At 37.7% G+C, this 27,145-nt stretch overlaps 2 protein-coding genes across 2 annotated transcripts in view; one reads left to right on the plus strand and one right to left on the minus strand.

Moving 5' to 3' along the window:
* Nucleotides 1–27,145, plus strand: part of ART3 (ADP-ribosyltransferase 3 (inactive)) — a 167,111-nt gene that overhangs the window by 70,006 nt on the left and 69,960 nt on the right. The gene's annotated exons all lie outside the window — the stretch shown is intronic.
* Nucleotides 11,003–12,573, minus strand: CXCL11 (C-X-C motif chemokine ligand 11). Its single transcript, XM_066385613.1, has 4 exons — nucleotides 12,462–12,573; nucleotides 11,772–11,898; nucleotides 11,603–11,675; nucleotides 11,003–11,376 (listed from the first exon to the last, which is right to left on the minus strand). The coding sequence occupies exons 1-4, from the start codon at nucleotides 12,520–12,522 to the stop codon at nucleotides 11,335–11,337; spliced, it is 303 nt and encodes a 100-aa protein (XP_066241710.1). The 5' UTR covers nucleotides 12,523–12,573; the 3' UTR covers nucleotides 11,003–11,334.

Genomic DNA, 27,145 nt, shown 5'->3' on the forward strand with positions numbered 1-27,145 from the left:
GGGAAAAGAATATAGCAAAAGAGGAATACAGCTTTAAAGAATAAAATGGCAACAAACAACTACATATCAATAATAACCTTAAATGTAAATGGATTAAATGATCCAATAAAGACATAGGGTAGCTGCATGGATAAGAAAAAAAGACCCATACATATGCTGTCTACAAGAGACAGACCTTAAAACAAAAGATGCACATAGGTTGAAGGTAAAAGGATGGCAAAAAACATTTCATGCAAATGGAAATGAAAAAAAAAGCTGGGTAGCAATACTTATATCAGACAAAATGGACTTTAAAACAAAGAATATAGTAAGAGATAAAGAAGGCCACTACATAATAATAAAGGGAGCAATCCAATAGGAAGATATAACTATTATAAATATATACTCACCTAATATAGGAGCACCTAAATATATAAAGCAGACTTTGATGGATATAAAGAGTGAGATCAACAGCAACACTATAATAGTAGGGGATTTTAATACCCCACTAACATCATTAGATAGATCCTCAAGAAAGAAAATTAACAAAGAAACACTATGTGCCCTGGCCGGGAATCGAACCCAGGTCCCCCGCACGCCAGGCCGAAGCTCCACTGCTGAGCCAACCGGCCAGGGCCAAAACAGCAGACTTAAAGGACACACTAGATCAACTCGATCTAATAGATATCTACCGAACCTTTCATCCTAAAGCAGCAGAATATACATTCTTTTCAAGTGCTCATGGTACATTCTCTAGGATAGACCACATGTTAGGGCACAAAAGTGCTCTCGACAAATTTAAGAAGATTGAAATCATATCAAACACTTTCTCTGATCACAATGGCATGAAACTAGAAATCAACCACAACAGAAAAGCTCAAAAATTCTCAAACACATGGAAACTAAATAGCAGGTTGTTAAATAACGAATGGATTAAGAATGAGATCAAAGAAGAAATAAAAAAATTCCTAGAAACGAATGATAATGAGCATACAACAACTCAAAATTTATGGGACACAGCAAAAGCAGTACTGAGAGGGAAGTTCATAACACTACAGGCACACTTTAAGAAGCTAGGAAAAGCTCAAATAAACAACTTAACCCTGCATCTAAAAGAACTAGAAAAATAACAGCAAGTAAAGCCCAAATGTAGTAGAAGGAAGGAAATAATAAAGATCAGAGCAGAAATAAATGACATAGAGACTAAAGAAACAATACAGAGGATCAATGAAAGTAGGAGCTGGTTTTTTGAAAAGATAAACAAGATTGATGAACCTTTAACTAGACTCACCAAGAAAAAGAGGGGACTCAAATAAATAAAATTAGAAATGAGAGTGGAGAAATAACAAGTGACACAACAGAAATACAAAGGATTGTAAGAAAATACTATGAAGAACTGTATGCCAAAAAACTAGACAACCTAGATAAAATGGATAAATTTCTTGAAACATACAATCTTCCAAAAATCAATCTGGGAGAATTAGAAAACCTAAACAGACCAATTACACCAAATGAGATCGAAACAGTTATCAAAAAACTCCCAACAAAGAAAAGTCCTGGGCCAGATGGCTTCACAAGTGAATTCTACCAAATATTCAAAGAACTAACTCCTGTCCTTCTCAAGCTATTTCAAAAAATTCAAGAGGAAGGAAGACTTCCAAGCTCCTTTTATGAGGCGAGCGTAATTCTGATTCCAAAACCAGGCAAAGACAACACAAAGAAAGAAAATTATAGGCCAATATCCCTGATGAATATAGATGCTAAAATCCTCAACAAAATATTAGCAAACCGGATCCAACAATATATGGAAAAAATCATACACCATGATCAAGTGGGATTTATTCTGGGGAGGCAAGGCTGGTACAATATTTGCAAATCTATCAATGTTATTCATCACATAAACAAAAGGAAGGAGAAAAACCACATGATAATTTTAATAGATGCAGAAAAAGCATTTGATAAAATCCAGCACCCATTCATGATCAAAACTCTCAACAAAGTGGGAATACAGGGAACATACCTCAACATGATAAAGGCCATCTATGACAAACCCACAGCCAACATCATACTCAATGGGCAAAAATTAAAAGCAATCCCTTTAAGATCAGGAACAAGGCAGGGGTGCCCTCTTTCACCACTCTTATTCAACATAGTCCTGGAAGTCCTAGCCACAGCAATCAGACAAGAAGAAGAAATAAAAGGCATTCAAGTTGGAAAAGAAGAAATAAAGCTATCATTATTTGCAGATTATATGATATTGTATATAGGAAAATCCTAAAGTCTCAGTCAAAAAACTACTGGACCTGATAAATGAATTCAGCAAGGTGGCAGGATATAAAATTAATACTCAGAAATTAGAGGCATTTTTATACACCAACAATGAACAGTCAGAAAGAGAAATTAAGGAAACAATCCCCTTCACCATTGCAACCAAAGAAATAAAGTACCTAGGAGTACATTTAACCAAGGAGACTAAAGACTTGTACTTGGAAAATTATAAAACATTGATATAAGAAATCAAGGAAGATACAAACAAATGGAAGCATATACCATGCTCATGGTTAGGAAGAATAAACATCATTAAAATGTCTATATTACCCAAAGCAATTTATAAATTTAATGCAATACCAATTAAAATACCAATGACATACTTTAAAGATATAGATCACATATTCCAAAAATTTATATGGAACCAAAAAAGAACACGAATAGCCTCAGCAATCTTAAAAAAGAATAAAGGGGGAGGTATCACACTTCCTGATATCAAGCTATACTACAAGGCCATTGTACTCAAAACAGCCTGGTACTGGCATAAGAACAGGCACATAGATCAATGGAACAGAACGGAGAACCCAGAAATAAACCCACAGCTCTATGGACAACTGATATTTGACAAAGGAAGTAAGGAAATACAATGGAGTAAAGACAGCCTCTTCAACAAATGGTGTTGGGAAAATTGGACAGCAACCTGCAAAAAAATGAAACTAGACCACCAACTTACACCATTCACAAAAATAAACTCAAAATGGATAAAACTTAAATGTAAGGCGTGAAACCATAAGCATCTTAGAAGAAAACATAGAAAGTAAGCTCTCCGACATCTCTCGCAGCGATATATTTGCTGATTTATCTCCACGGGCAAGGGAAATAAAAGACAGGATAAACAAATGGGACTATATCAAACTAAAAAGCTTTTGCACAGCCAAAGACAATAAGAGCAGAATAAAAAGACAAACTACACAATGGGAGAACATATTTGACAGTACGTCTGATAAGGGGTTAATAACCAAAATTTATAAAGAACTTGTAAATGTCAACACCAGAAAGACAAACAATCCAATCCAAAAATGGGCAAAAGAAATGAATAGACACTTCTCCAAAGAGGACATACAGATGGCCAATAGACATATGAAAAAATGCTCAACATCACTAATCATTAGAGAAATGCAAATTAAAACCACAATGAGATTATCACCTCACACTGGTCAGAATGGCACTCGTCAACAAAACAACACAGAATAAGTGCTGGCAAGGATGTGGAGAAAAGGGAACCCTCCTGCACTGCTGGTGGGAATGCAGACTGGTGCAGCCTCTGTGGAAAACAGTATGGAGATTCCTCAAAAAATTAAAAATCGAACTGCCTTTTGACCCAGCCATCCCACTTTTAGAAATATACCCCAAGGACACCATAGAAGGGTTCCAGAGGGAGAAATGCACCCCCATGTTCATAGCAAAATTGTTCACAATAGCGAAGATCTGGAAACAGCCCAAGTGTCCGTCAGAGGACGAGTGGATTAAAAAGCTTTGGTACATATATATTATGGAATACTACTCAGCCATAAGAAATGATGACATCGGATCATTTACAATAACATGGATGGACCCTGATAACATTATACGGAGTGAAATAAGTAAATCAGAGAAAACTAAGAGCTATATGAACCCATGCATAGATGGGACATAAAAATGAGACTCAGAGACATGGACAAGAATGTGATGGTAACAGGGAATGGGGTGGAGGGGTGGGGAGGGGGCGAAGAAGGAGAGGGAGGGAGTGGGGGGAGGGTAGGGGCACAAAGAAAACCAGATAGAAGGTGATGGAGGATGATTTGACTTTGAGTGAGGGGTATGCAGCATAATCAAAGGTCAAAATAATCTGGAGATGGTTTCTCGGAACATATGTACCCTGATTTATCAATGTCACTGCATTAAAATTAATAAAAATAAGATTTAAAAAAAAGCCAACTGAGACCTGATCTAAAGCTTTAACCATAGAGATAGTAGAGAAAGGGATGAATTGGAAAAAATTTATGTGATATGGATTGTATGAATATAAATGGCAAGAGGTTTCTAGTCCTTGCTTTACTTTTTATTTTTTTTAATGGGCTGAATGGAATATATATTTTTGTGCCTGTATAGAGATATTATTGTGTTGGCATACATATTAAAAGCAATTTGTTATTTTTAGTATTATTTTTAATGGGGATAGGGGGGAGAGAGACAGGAAGGGAGAGAGGAAAAGCATCAACTGTTAGTTGTAGCACTTTTTTTTAGTTGTTCATTAATTGCTTCTCATATGTGCCTTGACTGGGGGTCTTCGGCTGAGCCAGGGATCCCTTGCTCAAACCAGCAACCTTGGGTTCAAGCCTGGGACTTTGGGCTTCAAGCCAGTGATCTTTGGGCTCAAATCAGTGATCTTTGGGCTGAAGCCAGCGACCATGGAATCATGTCGATGATTCCACACTCAAACCAATGACCTTGCACTCAAGCTGGTGAGCCTATGCTCAAACCAGATGAGCCCACACTCAAGCTGGTGACCTAGACGTTTCAAACCTGGGTCCCCAGAATCCCAGGTTGACACTCTATCCACTGTGCTACCACCAATCGAGCTTAAGGGCAATTTAGATTATTTTCAGAATATTTTTTTTCTTTTTTTTTTGTGAGAGAAGGGGAGACAGACAGACTCCTGCATGTGCCCTGACTGGGATTTACCCAGCAAATCAGTCCCTCTGATTAAATCATGAAGAGTATTAGTATGGCTTTCAAACATCTCACTAACTATATTAATTTCCTTTTTAACAAATACAGAGCAGGCCTGATACTTCAGACCTTTGGCATACAATGGTGTCTAGCTGAGATTTAGGAAATTGTATTTCCTTTTATTGTTGCATTTTATTTCTATAGCAAGTGATGCTGATTTCACATGTACAATAATGAAAGTTTGCTTTTCATGTAAATATATGTAAAATAAAGATGGTAACATAGAATTTGCAAAATATAATAAAGATTGATCAGAAATGTTGTAAAAACTTGTAAAGATGATATGAAAATGACTTGAAGTTTGGAAACTAGAGATCTGAGCTATGGCAGCAAAGCCCTTCTCAGTCTTTCCCATTTCCAATCAACCTTCTATGCCGTTCCCAGAATAATTTAGAGTAACTGAGATGGGGTCATTCTTTTATTCATGAACATTTAAACCCCATTTTATAGAGTTAAATTCAAGGTTATGGCCTTGGCCGGTTGGCTCAGTGGTAGAGCGTCGGCCTGGCATGTGGAAGTCCCGGGTTCGATTTCCGGCCAGGGCACACAGGAGAAGCGCCCATCTGCTTCTCCACCCCTCCCCCTCTCCTTCCTCTCTGTCTCTCTCTTCCCCTCCTGCAGCCGAGGCTCCATTGGAGCAGAGATGGCCCGGGTGCTGGGGATGGCTCCTTGGCCTCTGCCCCAGGCGCTAGAGTGGCTCTGGTCGCAACAGAGCGACGCCCCGGAGGGGCAGAGCATCGCCCCCTGGTGGGCGTGCCGGGTGGATCCTGGTTGGGCGCATGCGGGAGTCTGTCTGACTGTCTCTCCCCGTTTACAGCTTCAGAAAAAAAATAAATAAAAAAATTCAAGGTTATTTAGCTAGATATTAGATGTCCTTCATCCTTTACTCCAACCAAATCAATCTAATTATTATTTTAACCCACCTTATACCTTCCTACCACTATGCATTCTCATGCCAGTGCTATCTATGTAAGTTCCTTTCCCCTTAGTTTAGTCATTCCATTCTCAAATATTTATTGAGGTTCTGATATATGCCAGGCATTGTACTGAGGGCTAGGACTACAGTGGCTTTCTTATTGAACTTGCACTTATGAAAGAACAAATATTAACTGCAGGAATGATTTTTTAGTGACAATTGCAATTAATAGTGTGATGGAAAAGTAGAGAGTCTTATGAAAACAAATAGGACACCTAATCTAGCTGAGATTTAAGAGGTGGTAAAGGACAACCATTGCCAAAAATGTTAATTAAGCTGTGAGCTAAGTGACTAGTAGGCAGTGCTCACTTCGGCAGTATGTGTACTAAGTGACAAGTTGGCATTATCTTAGTGAAGAAATGGAGAGGGAGTAGTATGTTCAATGGTACTTAGGTAAAAAGGATCATGGCTTAAGTACTCTGTTCATTCTTTTATCTGTTTATTTTTCCCTGAATAAATCTAAGCATATGGTGTCTTCTCAATAATCAGGTACTGGTCTGTACTACATTACTTTAAAAAATTTATCATGTAGTCCTAGCTCAATGAATTTATTTTTCAAGATACTCTAAAAAAAAAATCTCTGTCAGTCAAATATTAGATTCAAGTCTTAAAACTATCTTGGGAATTTATATGGAAGTCCTATTTCTATATAGAGATTTATGTAGATTTGATAACTAATATTATATATTTTTGTGTATACTGTGTCTATATTTAATATATTTACACTATATATTATAAATTTATACTATATATTCATTTTTTATTCAGTGAGAGGAAGGGAGGCAGAGACAGACTCCCACATGCGCTGCAACTGGGATCCACCTAGTAAACCCACCGGGGGGCGATGTTCTGCCCATCTGGGGTGTTGCTCCATTGTTCTGCAACAGAGCTCTTCTTAGTGCCTGCGGCAGAGGCCATGGAACCCTCCTCAGCACCCGAAGCCAACTCACTCCAATCAAGCCATGACTGCAGGAGGGGAAGGGGAGGGGGGAGAGAGAACATTGAGAGGGGGGAGGGGTGGAGAAACAGACAATTGCTTCTCCTGTGTGCCCTGACCAGGAATCAAACCTGTTACATCCACATACCAGGCTCACGGTCTACCACAAACCAACCGGCCAGGGCCATACTATTAATTATATATCTGTATATTATATATTATGGAATAAATATATGCTACAAGTTATATAGATTTATATACAAATTCCCTGGATAACATTTTGGCTTCTCATTATTGCTTGTAGGCACCCATCAAAAAGCCAGTCAGTAACAGGGCCTGTTAGGTTCCTGGCATCCTCCTCTGCTATTTACGTTTCTATCAATTCTCTGATCTGCTTTATGATTGGCTATCTGATATCAATGGGAAGGGTACACAAAAGATACATTAAAATTGTTATTTTTTTCAAATAAGCAGAAATATCTTTTTTTGGTGATTTTGTAACAAATATTTTTATTTTTAAAATGTATAGTTATCTATAGAAAGAGTGTTGTGTCAGCTAAGGTTTTTGGTTACGTGCAGAGAAATCAACTCTAGTTAGATTCAGCAGAAAAATAATTTAATTGGTAGTTGAACAATCCAAAGGAAGACTGAATGTGTTAGGACTTACACTACTACCACTGCCAGTTTAATAACTTTTCTCACTGATCATATATTGAAATGTTAACTGGAATTCAAAGTCCAGGGTAGGAGTGGCCTGGCTGAGACCTTGTTCTGGCTGCCAGGAAGGATCTCCTTCCTTTCACTTCTCTTTTTCAGACTCCCACCAAGACTCAGATAATATGGGATTTGCCTCAAGTAGTAAGGAGGTTTGGATTTAGGAAGATCCCTTTAAAAAAGAGACAGTTTTCCTTCACAACTTCCCATTAAACTATATTTCTAAACAATAAATTGTATGCTTCTTGAAAGTACAAGGTGAAATTGTTAAAGTTATATCAGATTTTTGGAAGACATATGATTATTTGTTTTACAAAGTGTGGACAACAAAGGAGCCGCATATTAAAGCTGGCAAGCTCAGGGCAGGCCTGCATGACAGCCCTCACAAACTTAAGAGAATGAAAGAAACCACATAGGATGGTCTGAAATTCAAATTTCCTAACTAAAAGCAAGTCATGATGGGTAGTCATGTCTTGAGCCTGTATCTTCCTTGACAAAGGTCAGTCTTTATATTAACTGAGCCTGTCTGTTGTCCTTTTGCATCTACAATACCATACCCTTGAAATGTCAGATAATCTCTGCCATGAACTAGTGTGGCTAGTAATTCCAGGTCCTGAGTGGGGACAGTGCAGAATTAAGAAAATAACCTTAAGGAGAAAAAGGATGGGCTTGGGAGGACTCTTTGCAATGCAAAAAGATAGCTTGCAAAAAGCCAGCCTCCAAAAGGCAGTTCCATTTTTAATTTTTTGAGGAATCTCCATACTGTTTTTCACAGGGGCTGCACCAGTCTGCATTCCCACCAGCAGCCATCCCACTTTTAGGAATATATCCCAAGAACACCATATCACTGATTCAAAAGAAGAAATGCACCCCCATGTTTATGGCGGCATTGTTCACAATAGCGAAGATCTGGAAACAGCTCAAGTGTCTGTCAGTGGATGAGTGGAATACTATGGGGCCATGAAAAAGAAGGAAATCTTACCTTTTGCAACAACATGGATGGACCTGGAAACTATTATGTTAAGTGAAATAAGCCAGGCAGAGAAAGAAAAATATCATATGACCTCCCTCATTTGAGGAATCCAAGGAACAGTGTGAACTGAGGAATGAAATTAAACCTGAAGGGAAGGGGGTGAGGGAGCTGTTGGGAGGGGGCAAGAGAGATGTTGAGGGGAATACGGGGAAGAGGGGATGCATTCAAGGATACACTAGAATCTATGTAAACACAATAAATTAAATAAATTTTTAAAAAGCTAGCCTCCACTCCCCTACCTGCTTTATTTATAGGGCAAAGTGAGGTCATTAGCAAATCAAAGATATTAAAACAAGTCACATTTCCAAGGCAACCCAAGAATTCTCCCAGTGCAGAAAACTCCTACCATACATAACATCTTAACTTCACAAAACAAAGAATAAAAATGAAACAGCTTCCAGTCTCTCTGAGGGACATGGAGGATAGGACGAGTAGAAACAATCCAGCACCACAGCTAACATGGAGGTGTGGGGAAGAACAGCCTTTAGCAACGTCACTAAGCAAGTGAGGTGGGGGTTTGGGCAGATTGTCAGCTTACTGCCAGTTCCCCACACCTCTGTTCCCCCAAAATCTAAACCACAAAGACCCTGTCGGCTATGGTCCCCAACAAATCTCCTTTTCCAGATCCCTCAGGGTACAATCTCCTACTAGAGCACGGAGCCCTTCACTTTAGTCTTGTTCAAATACTATCTCTGTGTGCTGTAAATGTTTTTGTGTGTGTGTGTGTGTGCTCTGTAAATGTTCATTGTTAACTATCCTATACTCACCAGTGTAAATGAAATATGTCTCTTGATTTTACTTTTTTTTTAAATAAATTTTTTTATTGATTTTAGAGAGAGAGAGAGGAAGGGAGACAGAGAAACATCCATTTGTTGTTTCACTCATTTATACACTCATTGGTTGATTCCTGTATGTACCCTGACCAAGGGTCAAACCTGCAACCTTGGTGTATCAAGATGGTGTTCTAACCAAACTAACTACCTGGCCAGGGTCTCCATTTTACTCTTTATCCAATCTCAGAGATTTCCCCACTTTGCTTTCTCCCACCTCCCTAATCTACCACAGTGGATTTCACATAACCCTTCTTACATCTTCTCTTTTGATTGTATGTATAAAATAAGCTGCAAAACTGCCATTTTCTGGAGCATTTTCTCAATGCATTGAGATTTTGCTTCCCAAAAGTTATCAGTTGACTCAAATAAACTTCTTTATAGGTATAGACCAGTGGTTCTCAACCTTTCTAATGCCGTGACCCTGCAATACAGTTCCTCATGTTGCGGTGACCCCAAAACAAAATAATTTTGGTGGTTACTTCATAACTGTAATTTTGCTACAGTTATGATTCAGAATGTAAATACCTGATATGCATTATGTATTTTCCGGTGGCTTTAGGCAACCCCGCTGGGGTCGCGACCCACAGGTTGAGAACCGCTGGTATAGACATTCTTACATCTACAAAAAGATTGTGGTACTTTATTTATTTATGTATTTATTATTCAGTGAGAGAAGAGTAGGCAGATATAGACTCCTGCATGTGCCCTGACTGGGATCCACCCGGCAAGCCCACTAGGGGGTGTTGCTCTGCCCAGCTGGGGCATTGCTCCATTGCTCAGCAACTGAGCTCTTCTTAGTGCCTGAGGTGGAAGCCAGAGTCATCCAATGCCCGGGGCCAACTTGCTCCAATTGAGCCATGGCTGTAGGAGGAGGAGGAGAGAGAGAGAGAGAGAGAAGAAAGAAGGTGAAGGGTGATGAAGCAGATGGATGCTTCTCCTGTGTGCCCTGATCAGGAATCAAACCCGGGACATCCACATGCAGGGCTGATGCTCTACCACTGAGCCAACCAACCAAAGCGGTACCTTATTAGAGAACAATTTTTATTCTTTTTAAAGTAAAACTATCTTAGATATTCCTAAATTGTATAGTATAGGCATGACTTAAAAAAATAAGATTATGTATTTTCCTAAGAAAAAGAAACAGAGAAAGTAAAGGTGATTTCCAGATATGCACATATATCTATATTTAAAATATGTCCAAAATATTGCTATAATTTATAAGAATAGATAAAACCAAAATGCACAGTAAATACACATATCCTAATTGCTTCACAACATCTCAATGAGAAACAAAGTTATTAAAATCAAATTAAGAACAGAGCTGCTAATTCAGTTATGAAGTATTTGCATTCTTACTAGTTTCCTTTAGGCTATCATTTTTTTTCATAATATATTTCATGAATTACAGCCTTTTTATAAAAGATGACACGTAAGAACCTTTTTCCTACACATACGCGTGTACTATATGATTTTTGGGAAAAGAACTGGATTTGCATTAAAAATTATTTGGGTAATGTTTATTATATACATGAATGCTTTTGACTCATAAGATCTTGACTTCAGTAATAATATTTTTATTATAAATGCAGATTATAATATGGAATATAGATCAAGTATAGACAGATAACATAAAGAGAAATGTTCTTAAATCACAGCAGAATAGTTATAAGCATCAAATCTTCTAGAAGATTACCTAACCTACAGATGTGTGAATGTACATGTCAATAGGTAATGGAAAGTCATTTCCCCATTACAGAGTTCTTATCATTTCATTGTTATGGTTAAACTTGTTCTGAGTTTTCAAATCTTTTTTTCCAGGACTTCAGGTGTTTCGTTGTTTTAAAAAATTCATCCTTTCAACATTCTGTAATAAGAAAATAAGAGTTTTATATAAACTTGGACTGTTCTTGTTTCCAAGTGATTAAGAGTTGACATGTAAAAATATATAAAAAGGAAGAAAAACTAATTATAACCAAAGACCCCTTATGAAAACACTTCACACAGGATCATAGAATCTTTCTGCAGTTGTCTATTTTTTCAAAAGCTCTGTCTTAGATACATTATAAAATGGAAGTAGTCTGGTAACCTACCTTTATTATATAATTTCCTTGTTTCGATCTGGGATTTAGACATCTTTGCCCTTTATGCGCTTTCAAGGTGATACTGTTAAGGGAAGATTAAATTATGGATGGAAAAGTATAAGCAAAGAAACGCCCAAATGCCTCCACCATAGTCATCTTTAGAAGGTTCATTACTTACATCACTTCTGTTTTGTCACAGTTGATACTTGGGTAAATTACAGAGATTTTCTCAATATTTGCCATTCTCACTCCCTTTACTCCAGAGCCTATGCAAAGACAGCGTCCCCCTTTAAACATTGGGAAACCTAAGACAGACCAGAGCATCAGTTTGTGAATCTGATTGCAACAGATGACTGGTTTATAATCCTGGTGAAGAAGGCCAAATTCTCGTTAAGGATAAAGATGCTATTTGTCAAATGGCACTTGACACTACTACTGGGAAAGGAGCTAAAGTTGTTAGTGATTTTTCTCTTTAAATTTGTAAGCAAACCACTAAAGGATAGAAGGCGGCATGAAAGAGGTTTATTGGAGATCAAACTTATTTGCCTCTTTTATGCTCAAGAATATTTCCAGGAAGCTAGTAATATTATCTCGGAAAAGAATTTTTAACAGACATTTAAAACTATTGCTAAAGGCTCTTGCCAGATTTTATGCCAAATAAAAAATTCCAGGGAGTTTATCATCTCTAGTTTCAGTACTTATCTCTAGTGCCTCAAACTTTTCCAACATTCTTTCAAAGCTGTAGTAACTTCTAATGTGTGAGGTTAAATAAAAAATTAGAGCATATTTTAGGATAAAAGTGGGAGAAAAGACATTTGAAGAATTAGAAAAGAAATTTATACTCTAAGAAATAAAAAGTACCATATACCTTGAGCAATTGTAGCACAGACTATCACAGCCAAGACTATAGCCATGCCCTTCACACTCATGTTTGTTGCTGCTGCTTCAGCTTTGATACTCTTCTTGGAGAAAGTAGAAATGCTGAGCATGGAAGTGAATTCTTAGTTGGCATATATAGGGCATTTTATACACCCGTAGTCTTCTAATTGGCAACAGGAATTTCCCTTCTTGAGTCATGCTCCTTTCTTGTATCCATGAGTTTCTCTTTTGTTCTTCTCTAAATATTACTGTCCCTTCCTATCAAAGTGTCAAAGTAACACTAATATGAAAGCACTGTTTACTGTAAAGAATGAAGAGCTATATATCCAGATGGGAACCAGCCTTCCTGGATAAGGCAGTATTTCTTAGAAATGTATTTGATTATTGGCAGTGGAATTCTAATTGCCATTCATTCTTTCATTGAGGAAGATTGTCATCCTATTATTATTTCTTTCATCCTCCATCCTTCACATAACTATACAAAAGAACATTTTTAAAAAATCATTTTTTTATCATTTAACTGTTGCTTTTAAGCCCAAATTCTTATTTATACAAGTCCTACATTCTTTGACATTAACTTTTATTTAACCTATGTATATTTTTGCCAACTATAATTGCATGTCTAAAGAAGTCTTCCTATATACTTCTGAATTTGTATTAATTTCTTTTTGAATATTTAACAGCTTTTACTTTATATATATTTTAGCACTGTTATTTAGCACATTAAGTTCTATGAGTTGTGGATTTTTAAAAAATGATCCTCTTTTTTCCTTTTTTTTTTATAATAAATTTTTATTAATGGTAATGGGATGACATTAATAAATCAGGGTACATATATTCAAAGAAAACATGTCTAGGTTATTTTGTCATTAAATTATGTTGCAAACCCCTCGTCCAAAGTCAGACTGTCCTCCGCCACCCTCTATCTAGTTCTCTGTGCCCCTCCCCCTCCCCCTAACTCTCTCCCTCCCTCCCTCCCATGTCCTCCCTCCCCCCACCCTTGGTAACCACCACACTCTTGTCCATGTCTCTTAGTCTCATTTTTATGTTCCACCAATGTATGGAATCATGTAGTTCTTGTTTTTTTCTGATTTACTTATTTCACTCCTTATAATGTTATCAAGATCCCACCATTTTGCTGTAAATGATCTGATGTCATCATTTCTTATGGCTGAGTAGTATTCCATAGTGTATATGTGCCACATCTTCTTTATCCAGTCTTCTATTGAAGGGCTTTTTGGTTGTTTCCATGTCTTGGCCACTGTGAACAGTGCTGCAATGAACATGGGGCTACATGTGTCTTCACGTATCAATGTTTCTGAGGTTTTGGGGTATATACCCAGTAGAGGGATTGCTGGGTCATAAGGTAGTTCTATTTGCAGTTTTTTGAGGAACCACCATACTTTCCTCCATAATGGTTGTACTACTTTACATTCCCACCAACAGTGAATGAGGGTTCCTTTTTCTCCACAGCCTCTCCAACATTTGCTATTACCCGTCTTGTTGATAATAGCTAATCTAACAGGAGTGAGGTGGTATCTCATTGTAGTTTTGATTTGCATTTCTCTAATAACTAATGAAGCTGAGCATCTTTTCATATATCTGTTGGCCATTTGTATCTCTTCCTGGGAGAAGTGTCTGTTCATGTCCTCTTCCCATTTTTTTATTGGATTGTTTGTTTGTTTGTTGTTGAGTTTTATGAGTTCTTTGTAAATTTTGGATATTAGGCCCTTATCTGAGCTGTTGTTTGAAAATATCATTTCCCATTTAGTTGGCTGTCTGTTTATTTTGATATCAGTTTCTCTTGCTGAGCAGAAACTTTTTATTCTGATGTAGTCCCATTCATTTATCTTTGCCTTCACTTCTCTTGCCATTGGAGTCAAGTTCATAAAATGTTCTTTAAAACCCAGGTCCATGATTTTAGTACCTATGTCTTCTTCTATGTACTTTATTGTTTCAGGTCTTATATTTAGGTCTTTGATCCATTTTGAATTAATTTTAGTACACGGGGACAGGCTGTAGTCGAGTTTCATTCTTTTGCATGTGGCTTTCCAGTTTTCCCAACACCATTTGTTGAAGAGGCTTTCTTTTCTCCATTGTGTGTTGTTGGCCCCTTTATCAAAGATTATTTGACCATATATATGTGGTTTTATTTCTGGACTTTCTATTCTGTTCCATTGGTCTGAGTGTCTATTTTTCTGCCAATACCATGCTGTTTTGATTATCGTGGCCCTATAATATAGTTTAAAGTCAGGTATTGTAATGCCCCCAGCTTCATTCTTTTTCCTTAGGATTGTTTTGGCTATTCAGGGTTTTTTATAGTTCCATATAAATCTGATGATTTTTTGTTCCATTTCTTTAAAAAATCTCATAGGGATTTTGATGGGAATTGCATTAAATTTGTATATTGCTTTGGGTAATATGGCCATTTTGATTATATTTATTCTTCCTATCCAAGAACAAGGAATATTTTTCCATCTCATTGTATCTTTTTCGATTTCTCTTAACAATGCTTTGTAATTTTCATTATATAGGTCCTTTACGTTCTTTGTTATGTTTATTCCTAGGTATTTTATTTTTTTTGTTGCAATCGTGAAGGGGATTATTTTTTTGAGTTCGTTTTCTAGTATTTCATTGTTGGCATATAGAAAGGCTATGGACTTTTGTATGTTAATTTTGTATCCTGCGACCTTACTGTATTGGTTTATTGTTTCTAATAATCTTTTTGTGGAGTCCTTCGGGTTTTCGATGTATAGGATCATATCATCAGCAAAAAGTGATACCTTTACTTCTTCTTTTCCGATATGGATGCCTTTTATTTCTTTGTCTTGTCTGATTGCTCTGGCCAGAACTTCTAGCACCACGTTAAATAAGAGTGGAGAGAGTGGACAACCCTGTCTTGTTCCTGATTTAAGGTAGAAAGTCCTCAGTTTTATGCCGTTTAATAGGATGTTGGCTGATGGTTTATCATATATGGCCTTTATCATGTTGAGATATTTTCCTTCTATACCCATTTTGTTGAGAGTCTTAAACATAAAATTGTGTTGTATTTTATCAAAAGCCTTTTCTGCATCTATTGATAAGATCATGTGGTTTTTGTTCTTTGTTTTGTTGATATGGTGTATTACGTTAACCGTTTTGCGTATGTTGAACCATCCTTGAGATTCTGGGATGAATCCCACTTGATCATGATGTATTATTTTTTTAATATGTTGTTGTATTCGGTTTGCCAGTATTTTGTTTAGTATTTTAGCATCTGTATTCATTAGAGATATTGGTCTGTAGTTTTCTTTCTTTGTGCCATCCTTGCCAGGTTTTGGTATGAGGGTTATGTTGGCCTCATAAAATGTGTTTGGAAATATTGCTTCTTCTTCAATTTTTTGGAAGACTTTGAGTAGAATAGGAACCAAGTCTTCTTTGAATGTTTGATAGAATTCACTAGTATAACCGTCTGGGCCTGGACTTTTATTTTTGGGGAGGTTTTTAATAGTTTTTTCTATTTCCTCCCTGCTGATTGGTCTGTTTAGGCTTTCTGCTTCTTCATGACTCAGTCTAGGAAGGTTGTATTGTTCTAGGAATTTATCCATTTCTTCTAGATTGTTGTATTTGGTGGCATATAATTTTTCATAGTATTCTACAATAATTCTTTGTATATCTATGATGTCTGTGGTGATCTCTCCTCTTTCATTTTGGATTTTGTTTATTTGAGTCCTGTGCCTTTTTTCCTTGGTGAGTCTTGCCAAGGGTTTGTCAATTTTGTTGATCTTTTCAAAGAACCAGCTCCTTGTTTTATTGATTTTTTCTATAATTTTTCTGTTCTCTATTTCATTTATTTCTGCTCTGATTTTTATTATCTCCTTTCTTCGGCTGGTTTTGGGTTGTCTTTGTTCTTCTTTTTCTAGTTCCTTAAGGTGTGAAGTTAAGTGGTTTACTTGGGCTCTCTCTTGTTTGTTCATATAGGCCTGAAGTGATATGAACTTTCCTCTTATTACTGCTTTTGCTGCATCCCAGAGATTCTGATATGTCGTATTTTCATTTTCATTTGTCTGTATATATCTTTTGATCTCTGCGCTTATTTCTTCTTTGACCCATTCATTTTTTAGAAGTATGTTGTTTAGTTTCCACATTTTTGTGGGTTTTTCCCCCTCTTTTTTGCAGTTGAATTCTAGTTTCAAGGCTTTATGATCAGAAAATATGCTTGGTACAATTTCAATTTTTCTAAATTTGCTGATATTGTCTTTGTGGCCCAACATATGGTCAATTCTTGAGAATGTTCCATGTACACTAGAGAAAAATGTATACTCTGTCGCTTTGGGATGAAGTGTCCTGTAGATGCCTATCATATCCAGGTGTTCTAGTATTTCGTTTAAGGCCACTATGTCTTTGTTGATTCTCTGTTTGGATGACCGATCTAGAGCCGTCAGCGGTGTATTGAGGTCTCCAAGTATGATTGTATTTTTGTTGGTTTTTGTTTTAAGGTCAATAAGTAGCTGTCTTATATATTTTGGTGCTCCTTGGTTTGGTGCATATATATTAAGGATTGTTATGTCTTCTTGATTCAACTTCCCCTTAATCATTATGAAATGACCATTTTTGTCTCTGAGTACTTTTTCTGTCTTGTAGTCAGCATTATTAGATATGAGTATTGCTACACCTGCTTTTTTTTGGGTGTTGTTTGCTTGGAGTATTGTTTTCCAGCCTTTCACTTTGAATTTGTTTTTATCCTTGTTGCTTAGATGTGTTTCTTGTAGGCAGCATATAATTGGATTTTCTTTTTTAATCCATTCTGCTACTCTGTGTCTTTTTATTGGTAAGTTTAATCCATTTACATTTAGTGTAATTATTGACACTTGTGGGTTCCCTACTGCCATTTTATAAATTGCTTTCTGTTAGTTTTGTATCTAGTTTGATTCTTCTCTTTTGTTTTTCTATCATTTGTTTTTGTTTGTTTGTGTTCCATACTTCTTTCCTCTGTTGCTACCTTTTTTAAGTCAAGTGTTTTTGTGGTGGTTTTTTCAAGGGTGTTTACCATTAAGTAATGAAAAGGGTACCTACCATATTCATTGTAGTACCCTATCTTATAAGTATTTCTGCACTTCATCGTCCTTTGCTACTGTTAATCTCCATCCTCTCCCCCCTTTTTTTCCTTTGTTGTCACAGTTTAAGTTTGGTTTTATTGTGTTCTTGGTGGAGCTGTTACTTGTGGTGTTGTTTTCTTTTGTTCTTTGAATCTGGTTGGAAAACCCCCTTTAGTATTTCCTGGAGTGGGGGCTTTCTGTTGATAAATTCTCTCATTTTTTCTGTATTTGTGAATGTTTTTATATCTCCTTCATACTTGAAGGATAGCTTTGATGGGTATAGTATTCTTGGCTGAAAGTTCCTCTCTTTCAGGGCTTTAAATATTGGGGTCCACTCTCTTCTAGCTTGTAGAGTTTCTGCTGAGAAATCTGATGATAATCTAATAGGCCTTCCTTTATATGTTGTACTCTTCTTTTCCCTGGCTGCCTTGAGAATTTTTTCTTTGTCATTGGTTTGTGTCATCTTTATTATGATGTGCCTTAGAGTGGGTTTGTTGGGGTTAAGAAAACTCGGTGTTCTGTTTACTTCTTGAATTTGAGGCTTTAGTTCTTTCCACAGGCTTGGGAAATTCTCGTCTATTATTTGTTTGAGTATATTCTCCATTCCATTTTCTTTTTCTTCTCCCTCTGATATACCTATTATTCTTATGTTATTCTTTCTGATGGAGTCAGACAATTCCTGTAGGGCTTTCTCGTTTTTTATTATTTTTGAGTCTCTTTCTTTTCTCTCTGTTGTGCCTCAAGTTGTTTGTCTTCTATTTCACTAATCCTATCTTCAATCTGGGCTGTTCTGTTAGCTAAGCTTGTTACCTCGTTTTTCAGCTCGTGAATTGAGTTTTTCATTTCTGTTTGATTTGTTTTTATAGTTTCAATTTCCTTGGTAATATATTCTTTGTGTTCATTGAGTTGTTTTCTGATCTCCCTATATTGCCTTTCTGTGTTTTCTTGTATAGCTCTGAGTATTTTTAAGATTTCTATTTTAAATTCTCTGTCATTTAGCTCCAAGGCTTCCAATATGTTAAATCATTTCTCCATAGATTTTTCCACATCTATTTGTGTTACCTCTCTTTCTTTTGTATCCATAATATTCGATTTCCTCTTTCTTATCGGCATCTGAGGGTGGTCTTGTTGATAGCACTAATTAGAATTAATAAAGAGTAAAAAGTAAAAAAAAAAAAAAAAAAAAAAAAAAAAAAAGGTAAAACACCCCACAAAAAAAAACAGTAATAATTTATTATTTCCCCCTTTTTTATTTCTTCTCTTTCCCTCCTCTCCCCTCCTCAGGGAAATATCGTGCCTATAATGGAGGGCCTGATTTGGGGTGAAGAGTTCAAGGGGCAAAAAAAGGGAGTAGGGACCTACTAAATGCAAAAAAAAAAAAAAAAAAGGAAGAAAATCTTAGACAAGCATAAGATGATTTGCTTGTAAATGATGGTCAACTAAGAGATATAATGAGAGGGATAAGAGGGAACCAGAAAAAAGGACCAAAAAAGAATAATAAAGAAGAAAAAAATAAAAATAATAAGTAAAAATCTGTTGTATTAAGTGGAGCGAAGACTAAATACAATGGAGACCTTGGGATGGGAGGACCCAAAATGCCACAAAAATAAACAAACAAGAAAAAAAAATAAAAACAAAAGCAAAAAAGAAAAATAAAGCCAAAAAATGCCTTGAGTCCCAAATTAACTAATTTGTTCGTGATTGAGGATTAAATGGGAGGAAAGTAAAATGAGAAAAGAAAAAACGAATAGAAAGGAAAAAATAAGAAAAAGAGAAAAACGAAGGAAGAAATAAAATAGGAAGAGAAAAAAAACAAAATAAAGCAAGACAAAAAAAAACAAAAGAGGAGAGAGTGAGAGTTAAGTGTTTTGGAGTATAACCTTAAAGGAGGGTGAGGATGAAGAAGAGAAATAAAATGTAACACTCATGGGTAGTGTAGTTCAAGAAAAGGGAAGCATAAGATGGGCAGAGAATAGAAGGACCGAGGTGGAGGAAATAAAGGCAATAAGATAGAAGAAACAAACAACAACAACAAAAAAAGAATTAGTGGAACAAGTTGTAAAGTCTGTGGATTTTTCTTGATTTTGAGAGGTTAACTTCTTCCTTTTTCTTTTCTCTCCCTCTTCCTGGTCGGTGACTCTGTACCCCAGGCTCTGCCCCTGTGTCACACTTAGGTAGGGATTTGCAGTTGATGGGATTCTATGGCAATGTCATATAATTGGCTTTAGTCTTGCTGGTAGTCAAGGCTTGTTGGCGTTTGCAGGGTCCAATGATGAGAGAGTTTGCTTTCCTGGATTCTCTCTCCTAGTCCCCCCTTTCTGAATTAGCAGCCTGGTGATCCAGCTATAAGGCTGCAACTGCTTCTGCCTGGGGAGTAAGAGGCTCAAAGAGCTGGGAAATCCCCACTCTATCCCCACTCAGTGCAAGGCTTTGGGAAAGGCTCTGGCAGTCAGGGCCTCCAGTGTAATCAGGCGGGGGTGGGAGTCAATTGTTGTCAAGGTGACTGTTCAGCGCCTATCATTCAGTTGGACCTCTCAACCCAGGCTTTCCACACTTTGTAGCCTGTTTTTGCTGGGAAGAAGAGGCACTAGTCTCTGCTTGCGACTAGTGTAGTATAGATCTTATTATCTGCCAAGTCCTTCTTGTTAGCGTTTATCCCTGAATATGGAGGCTCTATCAATCAGAAGTTGCCCCCGCCCCTTTAGCGAGAGGCACTAAAAAATATCACGCCTCTTGTCTTGGATCGCTGAACTGAGAGAGATCTTATCAGTTAGAACCGAGGGTGCGCAGATTTCATGGGTTAAGCTAATTTCAGTGATTGGGTCGCAGCTGTGCTCCCGAAGGTATTTTAGGCTGCCTGCGTGCGCCCCTCCCCCAACGCTTGATTGTTAGCTTGAATGGCTGGGTGAGGTGCCCCGCCCACGGAGAGAATCTCCCAAGCCTCTCCCGCTCGCCCTGCCGCTGGCGGCTGGATCGCACCAGGCGCAGGATAATGGGGCCCCCTGGGTGTGCGGGCCAGTAGGGCGCTCTGGACGCGTGGAATGCCCAGGGCACGTGCGCGAATGGGGTGCTCCGGGCACCGGTGGCTGGCGACTCTCACTCGTAGTGCGCGGGCCACTGGGAACGTAAGTGGTGCTCACTCTGCAACCGGACCGGGCGCGCGCCCCCGCGGCTCGTGGCGGCTCGGCTCACGGCGGCTCGCGGCTCCCGAGTGTGGGCTAACTCACCACAGGCTCACTTCCTCGCGGCTTGAATGAACGTCCCTGCGGTAGCTTCCTCTACACCCTGGTCTCTCAGATTCAAGTGATAACAGTCCTTTTGCTATCAGTTTGTGTGGAATTCCGGAATGCTCCGAGGATAGATTTTTCTGTTTCTAGTTGATAAATTTGTTGTGATTTAGGGGAGAGCTGTCGGACGCGCAGCTCACGGCGCCATTTCCATGACGTCACTCCGATCCTCTTTTTTCATGTAATGTTTTTTATGTCTTGGTTTCTACTTGGATGTAACCCCTGTTTTCTTTTTATCTTTACCCTTTTCTGTTAAGCTTTCTAAATCTATTTGTTTTAAATATATTACTTGTAGATACTTAAAAAAAATCATACCCAAGGGATTTTTAAATGGGTAAATGTAGTATTTATTGTATAAGTGATAATTTGTAAGATTTTAAAATGCTCTCTTGCCATTTCTTTTCTGTCTTTATATATTTTATTGTTTTTTTTTCTAACATTAACTATATTTTCTTTAACATTTTTTCTTATGTGATTTGAAAGGAATAGTTTTACTTTTTGGTAGTAACCTTTAAAAATTTATGTACAAACTAAGACTTGATTCATGTTCTATGTCATATTGTTTTAAATAGGCATAATTCAAATTTTCATCAAACATGAATAACCTCTTTTCCTTTTGCCTTCATGTGTGAATTACTGTTTAGCTGGGTAGAAAACTTGTGGGTCGCAACTTTCTCCTTCAGAACTCTGTGTATGCTGTTTTATTGTCTTCCATTCCTACAGTTGTAGTACATAATTGTAAAAACATCAGAAACTAGTTTATCCCTCCTTTGGATACATGCATATATTTTTCATACATTTCCATGTGTCAGGGTATATTTCCTTTTTTTTTTTTTTAAGTGAGAGAGAGATAGACAGAAAGGGAGAGAGATGAGAAGTGTCAATTCTTTGTTATGGGACCTTAGTTGTTCATTGATTGTTTTCTCATATGTGCCTTGACCGGGGTTCTCCAGCTGAGCCAGTGACCCATTGCTCAACTCAGCAACCTTGGGCTCAAGCCATCAACCCCATGCTCAAGCTGGTGAGCCCGCACTCAAGCCAGATGAGCCTGTGCTCAAGCTGGCAACCTTGAGGTTTTGAATCTGGGTCCTCAGCATCCCAGGCCGACGACATTCTATCCACTGCACTACCACCTGGTCAGGTGTGTATTTCTAAATATTCTAGGAGGAAATAAGGGAGAAGAAAATAACCCTTCCTCTTTCTGTGAGGAAGACCACCCAGTAGTACATAAGGAGGGGGCTGCTGCTACTTGTGTATGACCCCAGAAGATGGGGCTATTCCTACCTGTGTGGATGCAGCCTTGTCTACTTTTCCTCAGAGCTGAATTGCAGTTTGGATGCTGAGGAAGATTTATTTAGTTCTTCATTTCAAGTCCTCAGATACTAAATTTAAAATAATGCAGAGTTGGGAGAGGGATTGGATTTGTGTTTTGATATTTTCACCTCATTTTCTTGAGTGATACAGAAAGTGAGCTAAGACTTTCTCAATAGGTTCTGACAGATGCTCATACGGATGGAAGTCTCTACTTAACACTTTACTGCCTCTCTCAGTGTCCCTGATTTAAAGTCTACCAGAAAGCATACCTTTTTCTACAGTAGTTAATTTGCTTATACATTCATTTAACAAACATTTGTTTTAGCTGTTTTGTACATGCCTGGCATTCTTGAATGTTGAACATAGGACAGTGAACAAAACCAACCAAGTTACTTTTTGTGTGCAGCTAACTAACTCATTGTAGAAGATAGTCTGCTTGATTTCGGCTGTTTCTGTAGATGTGTGTTTTCAGGACTATGACTTTTTCTTGACTAAATATTCTCTAATATCACATAAGGAGATTAATTTTTTTTCAGCATATCCCCTCATCTAGTGAACTTGGGAGATTCTTTATTTTTTATTTTTTGTATTTTTTGTATTTTTCTGAAACTGGAAACGGGGAAAGACAATCAGACAGACTCCCGCATGCGCCCTACCGGGACCCACCGGGTACGCCCACCAGGGGCCACACTCTGCCCACCAGGGGACGATGCTCTGCCCCTCCAGGGCGTCGCTCTGCCGCGACCAGAGCCACTCTAGCGCCTGGGGCAGAAGCCAAGGAGCCATCCCCAGCGCCCGGGCCATCTTTGCTCCAATGGAGCCCTGGCTGCGGGAGGGGAAGAGAGAGACAGAGAGGAAGGAGGGGGGAGTGGAAAAGCACATGGGCGCTTCTCCTATGTGCCCTGGCTGGGAATCGAACCCAGGTCCCCCGCACTCCAGGCCGACGCTCTACCGCTGAGCCAACCGGCCAGGGCCGAGAGATTCTTTCTATTCATATAATACAGTTCCTTTAGTTTTTTCTACTTTCTGGAATCCTTTCTTTTTTTTTTAAGTTGTGATATCTTTATGAATCCACCTTCAAAACAGTGATTTCTTCTCCTCTTGGCTTTATAGCACTTACTGTCTTGTCTAGCTTTATCTGGTAGAAAATTTAATGCAAGCCTAATGTGAGCTACATATTTAATTTTAACTATTCTAGTAGCCACATTTAAAAGTAAAAAGAAACAGTTGAAATTAATTTTAACAATATATTTATTTAGTCTAAAACATGAAAAAATGATTTCAATGTATAATCAATATAAAAATATTAAATGAGTTTTTTCAGTACTACCGTATTTCCCCATGTATAAGACACACATATTTTCAAAAAATTTGGGGTCTAAAAATTGGGTGCATCTTACACAGTGGTTGTAGACTTTTTTACTTGCCTTTCTCGCTTTTTCGCACTTGTTTTTGCGCTCATTGTTGAAGACAGTGATTCATCATCAGACACAGATGAGGACAAGCTAATGGATGAGAGTTTTGACAGTGATCAGGAGTTGTATGGATTTTATGATGAGTAAAACGAATTCAATAGCTTTATGTAATACATTTTTTTTTTCAAATTTCGGGCCCCAAAATTAAGGTGCGTCTTATACATGAGGAGCATCTTATACATGGGGAAATATAGTAAGTTCAAATTGGACAAGCAACATTTCAAATGCTTAGTTGCCATGTGCTTAGGGGCTACCATATTGGATACTCTAAGTCTAGTTATTTATTTGGCATTTAGCATATTATACTGCTTCGATACTTAATTTTAAATAAATGGGATGGAGAGGAAAAATACTGTGCTTTTAGTTTCATTTTGTTTTAGAAACTTTTCTAAGTCGCCCTAGCCCTTTTGTTTATTCTCTGTTTACTAAGTCAATACATCTCATTATTCTTCCTCTTTGATTAAACAGGAAAAAGATTAAACTGCATTCTCCATCTTTTTAGTGTTTGCCTGTTTTCTTGTTGTTTCTGGAACTGAACTGTTTCAGGTTCACTCACTCGAATAAGTTTCCCCTTGAATTTATAGGAGAATCACAAGAAATTAATCTAGTTTCTATAATTAATCACCAAAGATCCTTTCATCTTAAAAACCCTACAATCTGTCATTCATCTAAAGTTTTAGTTATGATCTTAAATAATCCAGTTAATATAGATTTTTCAAAATTTTTCAACTGTTTAAAAATATTTTAAGTGGGAAGAGATTAATGCAAAACATTTAAAGATTTAATTCTCAACCCACCATTCACTGTCTGAAAAATAGATAGTCTGCAAAAATAAAAAGTAATATCAAGGATATTTTCCCAGTTAAATTAGTGAAAAGTGGGTTAGAAATGGAAACTAACATTCCTATTTATTGTAAATCAATATTACATGACAGAATTCTGTTTAGTATTTACAGAAGGTACATGACTCAATCCTAGGGAAGAGGTTGTCACACATGTGATAGGTACCTAAATTAATGTGACTATACTGAACAGATTGAGGTAGAGTCCTTATCTCTTAAAAGTGCAGTAATACAGTACCTAATTCTCTTTCTTTCTTTCTTTCTTTTTTTTTTTACAGAGACAGAGAGTCAAAGTGAGGGATAGACACGGACAGACAGACAAGAACAGAGAGATGAGAAGCATCAATCATTAGTTTTTCGTTGCGCATTGCAACACCTTCGCTGTTTATTGATTGCTTTCTCATATGTGCCTTGGCCAGCGACCTTGGGTCTAAGCTGGTGAGCTTTTGCTCAAACCAGATGAGCCTGCGGTCAAGCTGGCAACCTCGGGGTCTCGAACCTGGGTCCTCCGCATCCCAGTCCGACGCTCTATCCACTGCGCCACTGCCTGGTCAGGCCTGATTCTCTTTCATAAGGGGATTAAGATATTTAGGGAGCTGCCAGTGGAAATTTTCAGGAACCCCTAATGGAATACCACTTATGTGATTTTCTTTTCTTTTTTTTATTCAGTGAGAGGAGGGGAGGCAGAGACAGACTCCTGCATGCGCCCCCACCAGGATCTACCCAGCAAGTTCACTAGGGGGTGATGCTCTGCCCATCTAGGGTGTTGTTCTGTTGCTCAGCAACCAAGCTGTCTTTAGTCCTGTGACAGAGGCCATGGAGCCATCTTTAGTGCCCTGGGTCAACTTGCTCCAATTAAGTTGTGGCTGCAGGAGGGGAAGAGGGAGAGAGAGAGAGAGAGAGAGAGAGAGAGAGAGAGAGAGAGAGAGAGAGATGCAAGAGGGGGAGGGGTGGAGAAGCAGATAGACATTTCTCCTGTGTGCCCTGACCAGTAATCAAACCTAGGACATCCACATGCTGGCCGATGCTTTACCACTGAGCCAAATGACCAGCATTATGTGATTTTCTTAGAACATTATTTAAATACTCTTCCTAGAAATTCCACAAATCCTGCAGGATATATCTAGGCAGCCGTTAGGGACTGGGGAGGCTGTGTTTTTCCAAAAGAGTTGGAGAAAGTTGTTGACACAACTAAAAAATCATTAAGGCATTAATTGTGCATATTTCATTGCTATTTGAAAACATTCCAGAGAGAGAGTGAATTTTGAAGAAGGATGTTTCTGAGTGTGTACTTGATCTGTTTCTGGGACTTGAACATAAGAAGACATTCGCAAAATCTGTATCCTGCTAATATAACCTGGTATTTGAGAATGAGATGTACCAGACCTCACATTTCCTAAGGACACCTTCATCCTTGATATGTGATACCCTAAACATTGTAGTATCAAGTAGACGGACAGAAGAAGGAGCAATTTCCAATTGGCCCCCATTGCCTTACTGACCTCTGTATGCTTGAGAGAGCCACTGCCAGCCATCTACCTTTCCTCTCCTCGTCAAAATGCCAGAAGGAATGAAATCAGAACCTTGTCACACCTTGTATGAAAGATTACTGAACTCTGTACCAGATTTCTGACGTTAAAGGAGAGACAGATATCTGTACTCTGAAAGATGAGCACAAAGAGAAGAAATAAGCTTTTAACTTAGAGATTGAAGATTTGAAAAATAGTTCCTGACAATTCAATTTACTTTGCTTTTAACTATGCCTCTTTATGCTGATCAGACACAAACTATCTATATCTTGTTTCTGGTGTTGGATAGTTTTCCGTTGTCTTAAATTTACTGAAAAGGAGAGGTTTCCTGGAACAGCTAAGCTAACAGTGATTTATTGAACTACAACTCTTTGGTTTCCCTGGGAATTAATTATGATTTTGATCAACCATTTCTCTTCTAAAAAGAAAACTTATGTTACTTTTTTGGAAGGACTATTATCAAATAATCATCATATCCTTTTTTTTTCTCAACCTGGAAAAACACAGTTTATAAATACTGTTTCTTTTATTTAGAACTAAATTTACTTGCCTTGGAATGTTACTTTTTGTCAAGTGAACACTGCCGAGTTGGTTTTATTTATAATGGTATAATTAACAAAGGCCAAAGAGAAGTTACTTGATTTATTTTTACAGTAATTCAGAAGGAATAAAAAGAATATAGGTTTGAAATGAATTGCTTTCCTTTAGAATTTTTCGTAAAATTTTAAAACTTCATATGTTAAAATTTGGAGCACAGAAGAAAAAACTATTAAGTATGTTACCTCGTTGAATAGATCAACCCTCTTTTCAATGCCTTCTATACTCTTCTCAGAACATTTGCTGCCATTTGCATGTATTTGAGCCAGGAGCAGTGGGTTGTACAAAACAGCTTCAACTTCACCAGAAACTTCAGAGAAATCTTTTTTCTCATAACAAAGGCATCTCTGTGCATGGCCTTAAGTTGGCTGCCTAGAAAATGACTGCCATCGACAACTGCCAAGTTGATGTAGATGTTAATGTGCATTTTCCAAGTTGGGAAACAGCATGCTTATTGTTAGGGGATAAAAACACATGAGAGATTAGCAATGAGCAACTTTATAAACAACCAAATGAAGAAAGTTTGATTCAATTATAGGAAGGGAAATTTG

The sequence above is a fragment of the Saccopteryx leptura genome, chromosome 5 (genome assembly GCF_036850995.1).
Source record: "Saccopteryx leptura isolate mSacLep1 chromosome 5, mSacLep1_pri_phased_curated, whole genome shotgun sequence".
Taxonomy (NCBI): domain Eukaryota; kingdom Metazoa; phylum Chordata; class Mammalia; order Chiroptera; family Emballonuridae; genus Saccopteryx; species Saccopteryx leptura.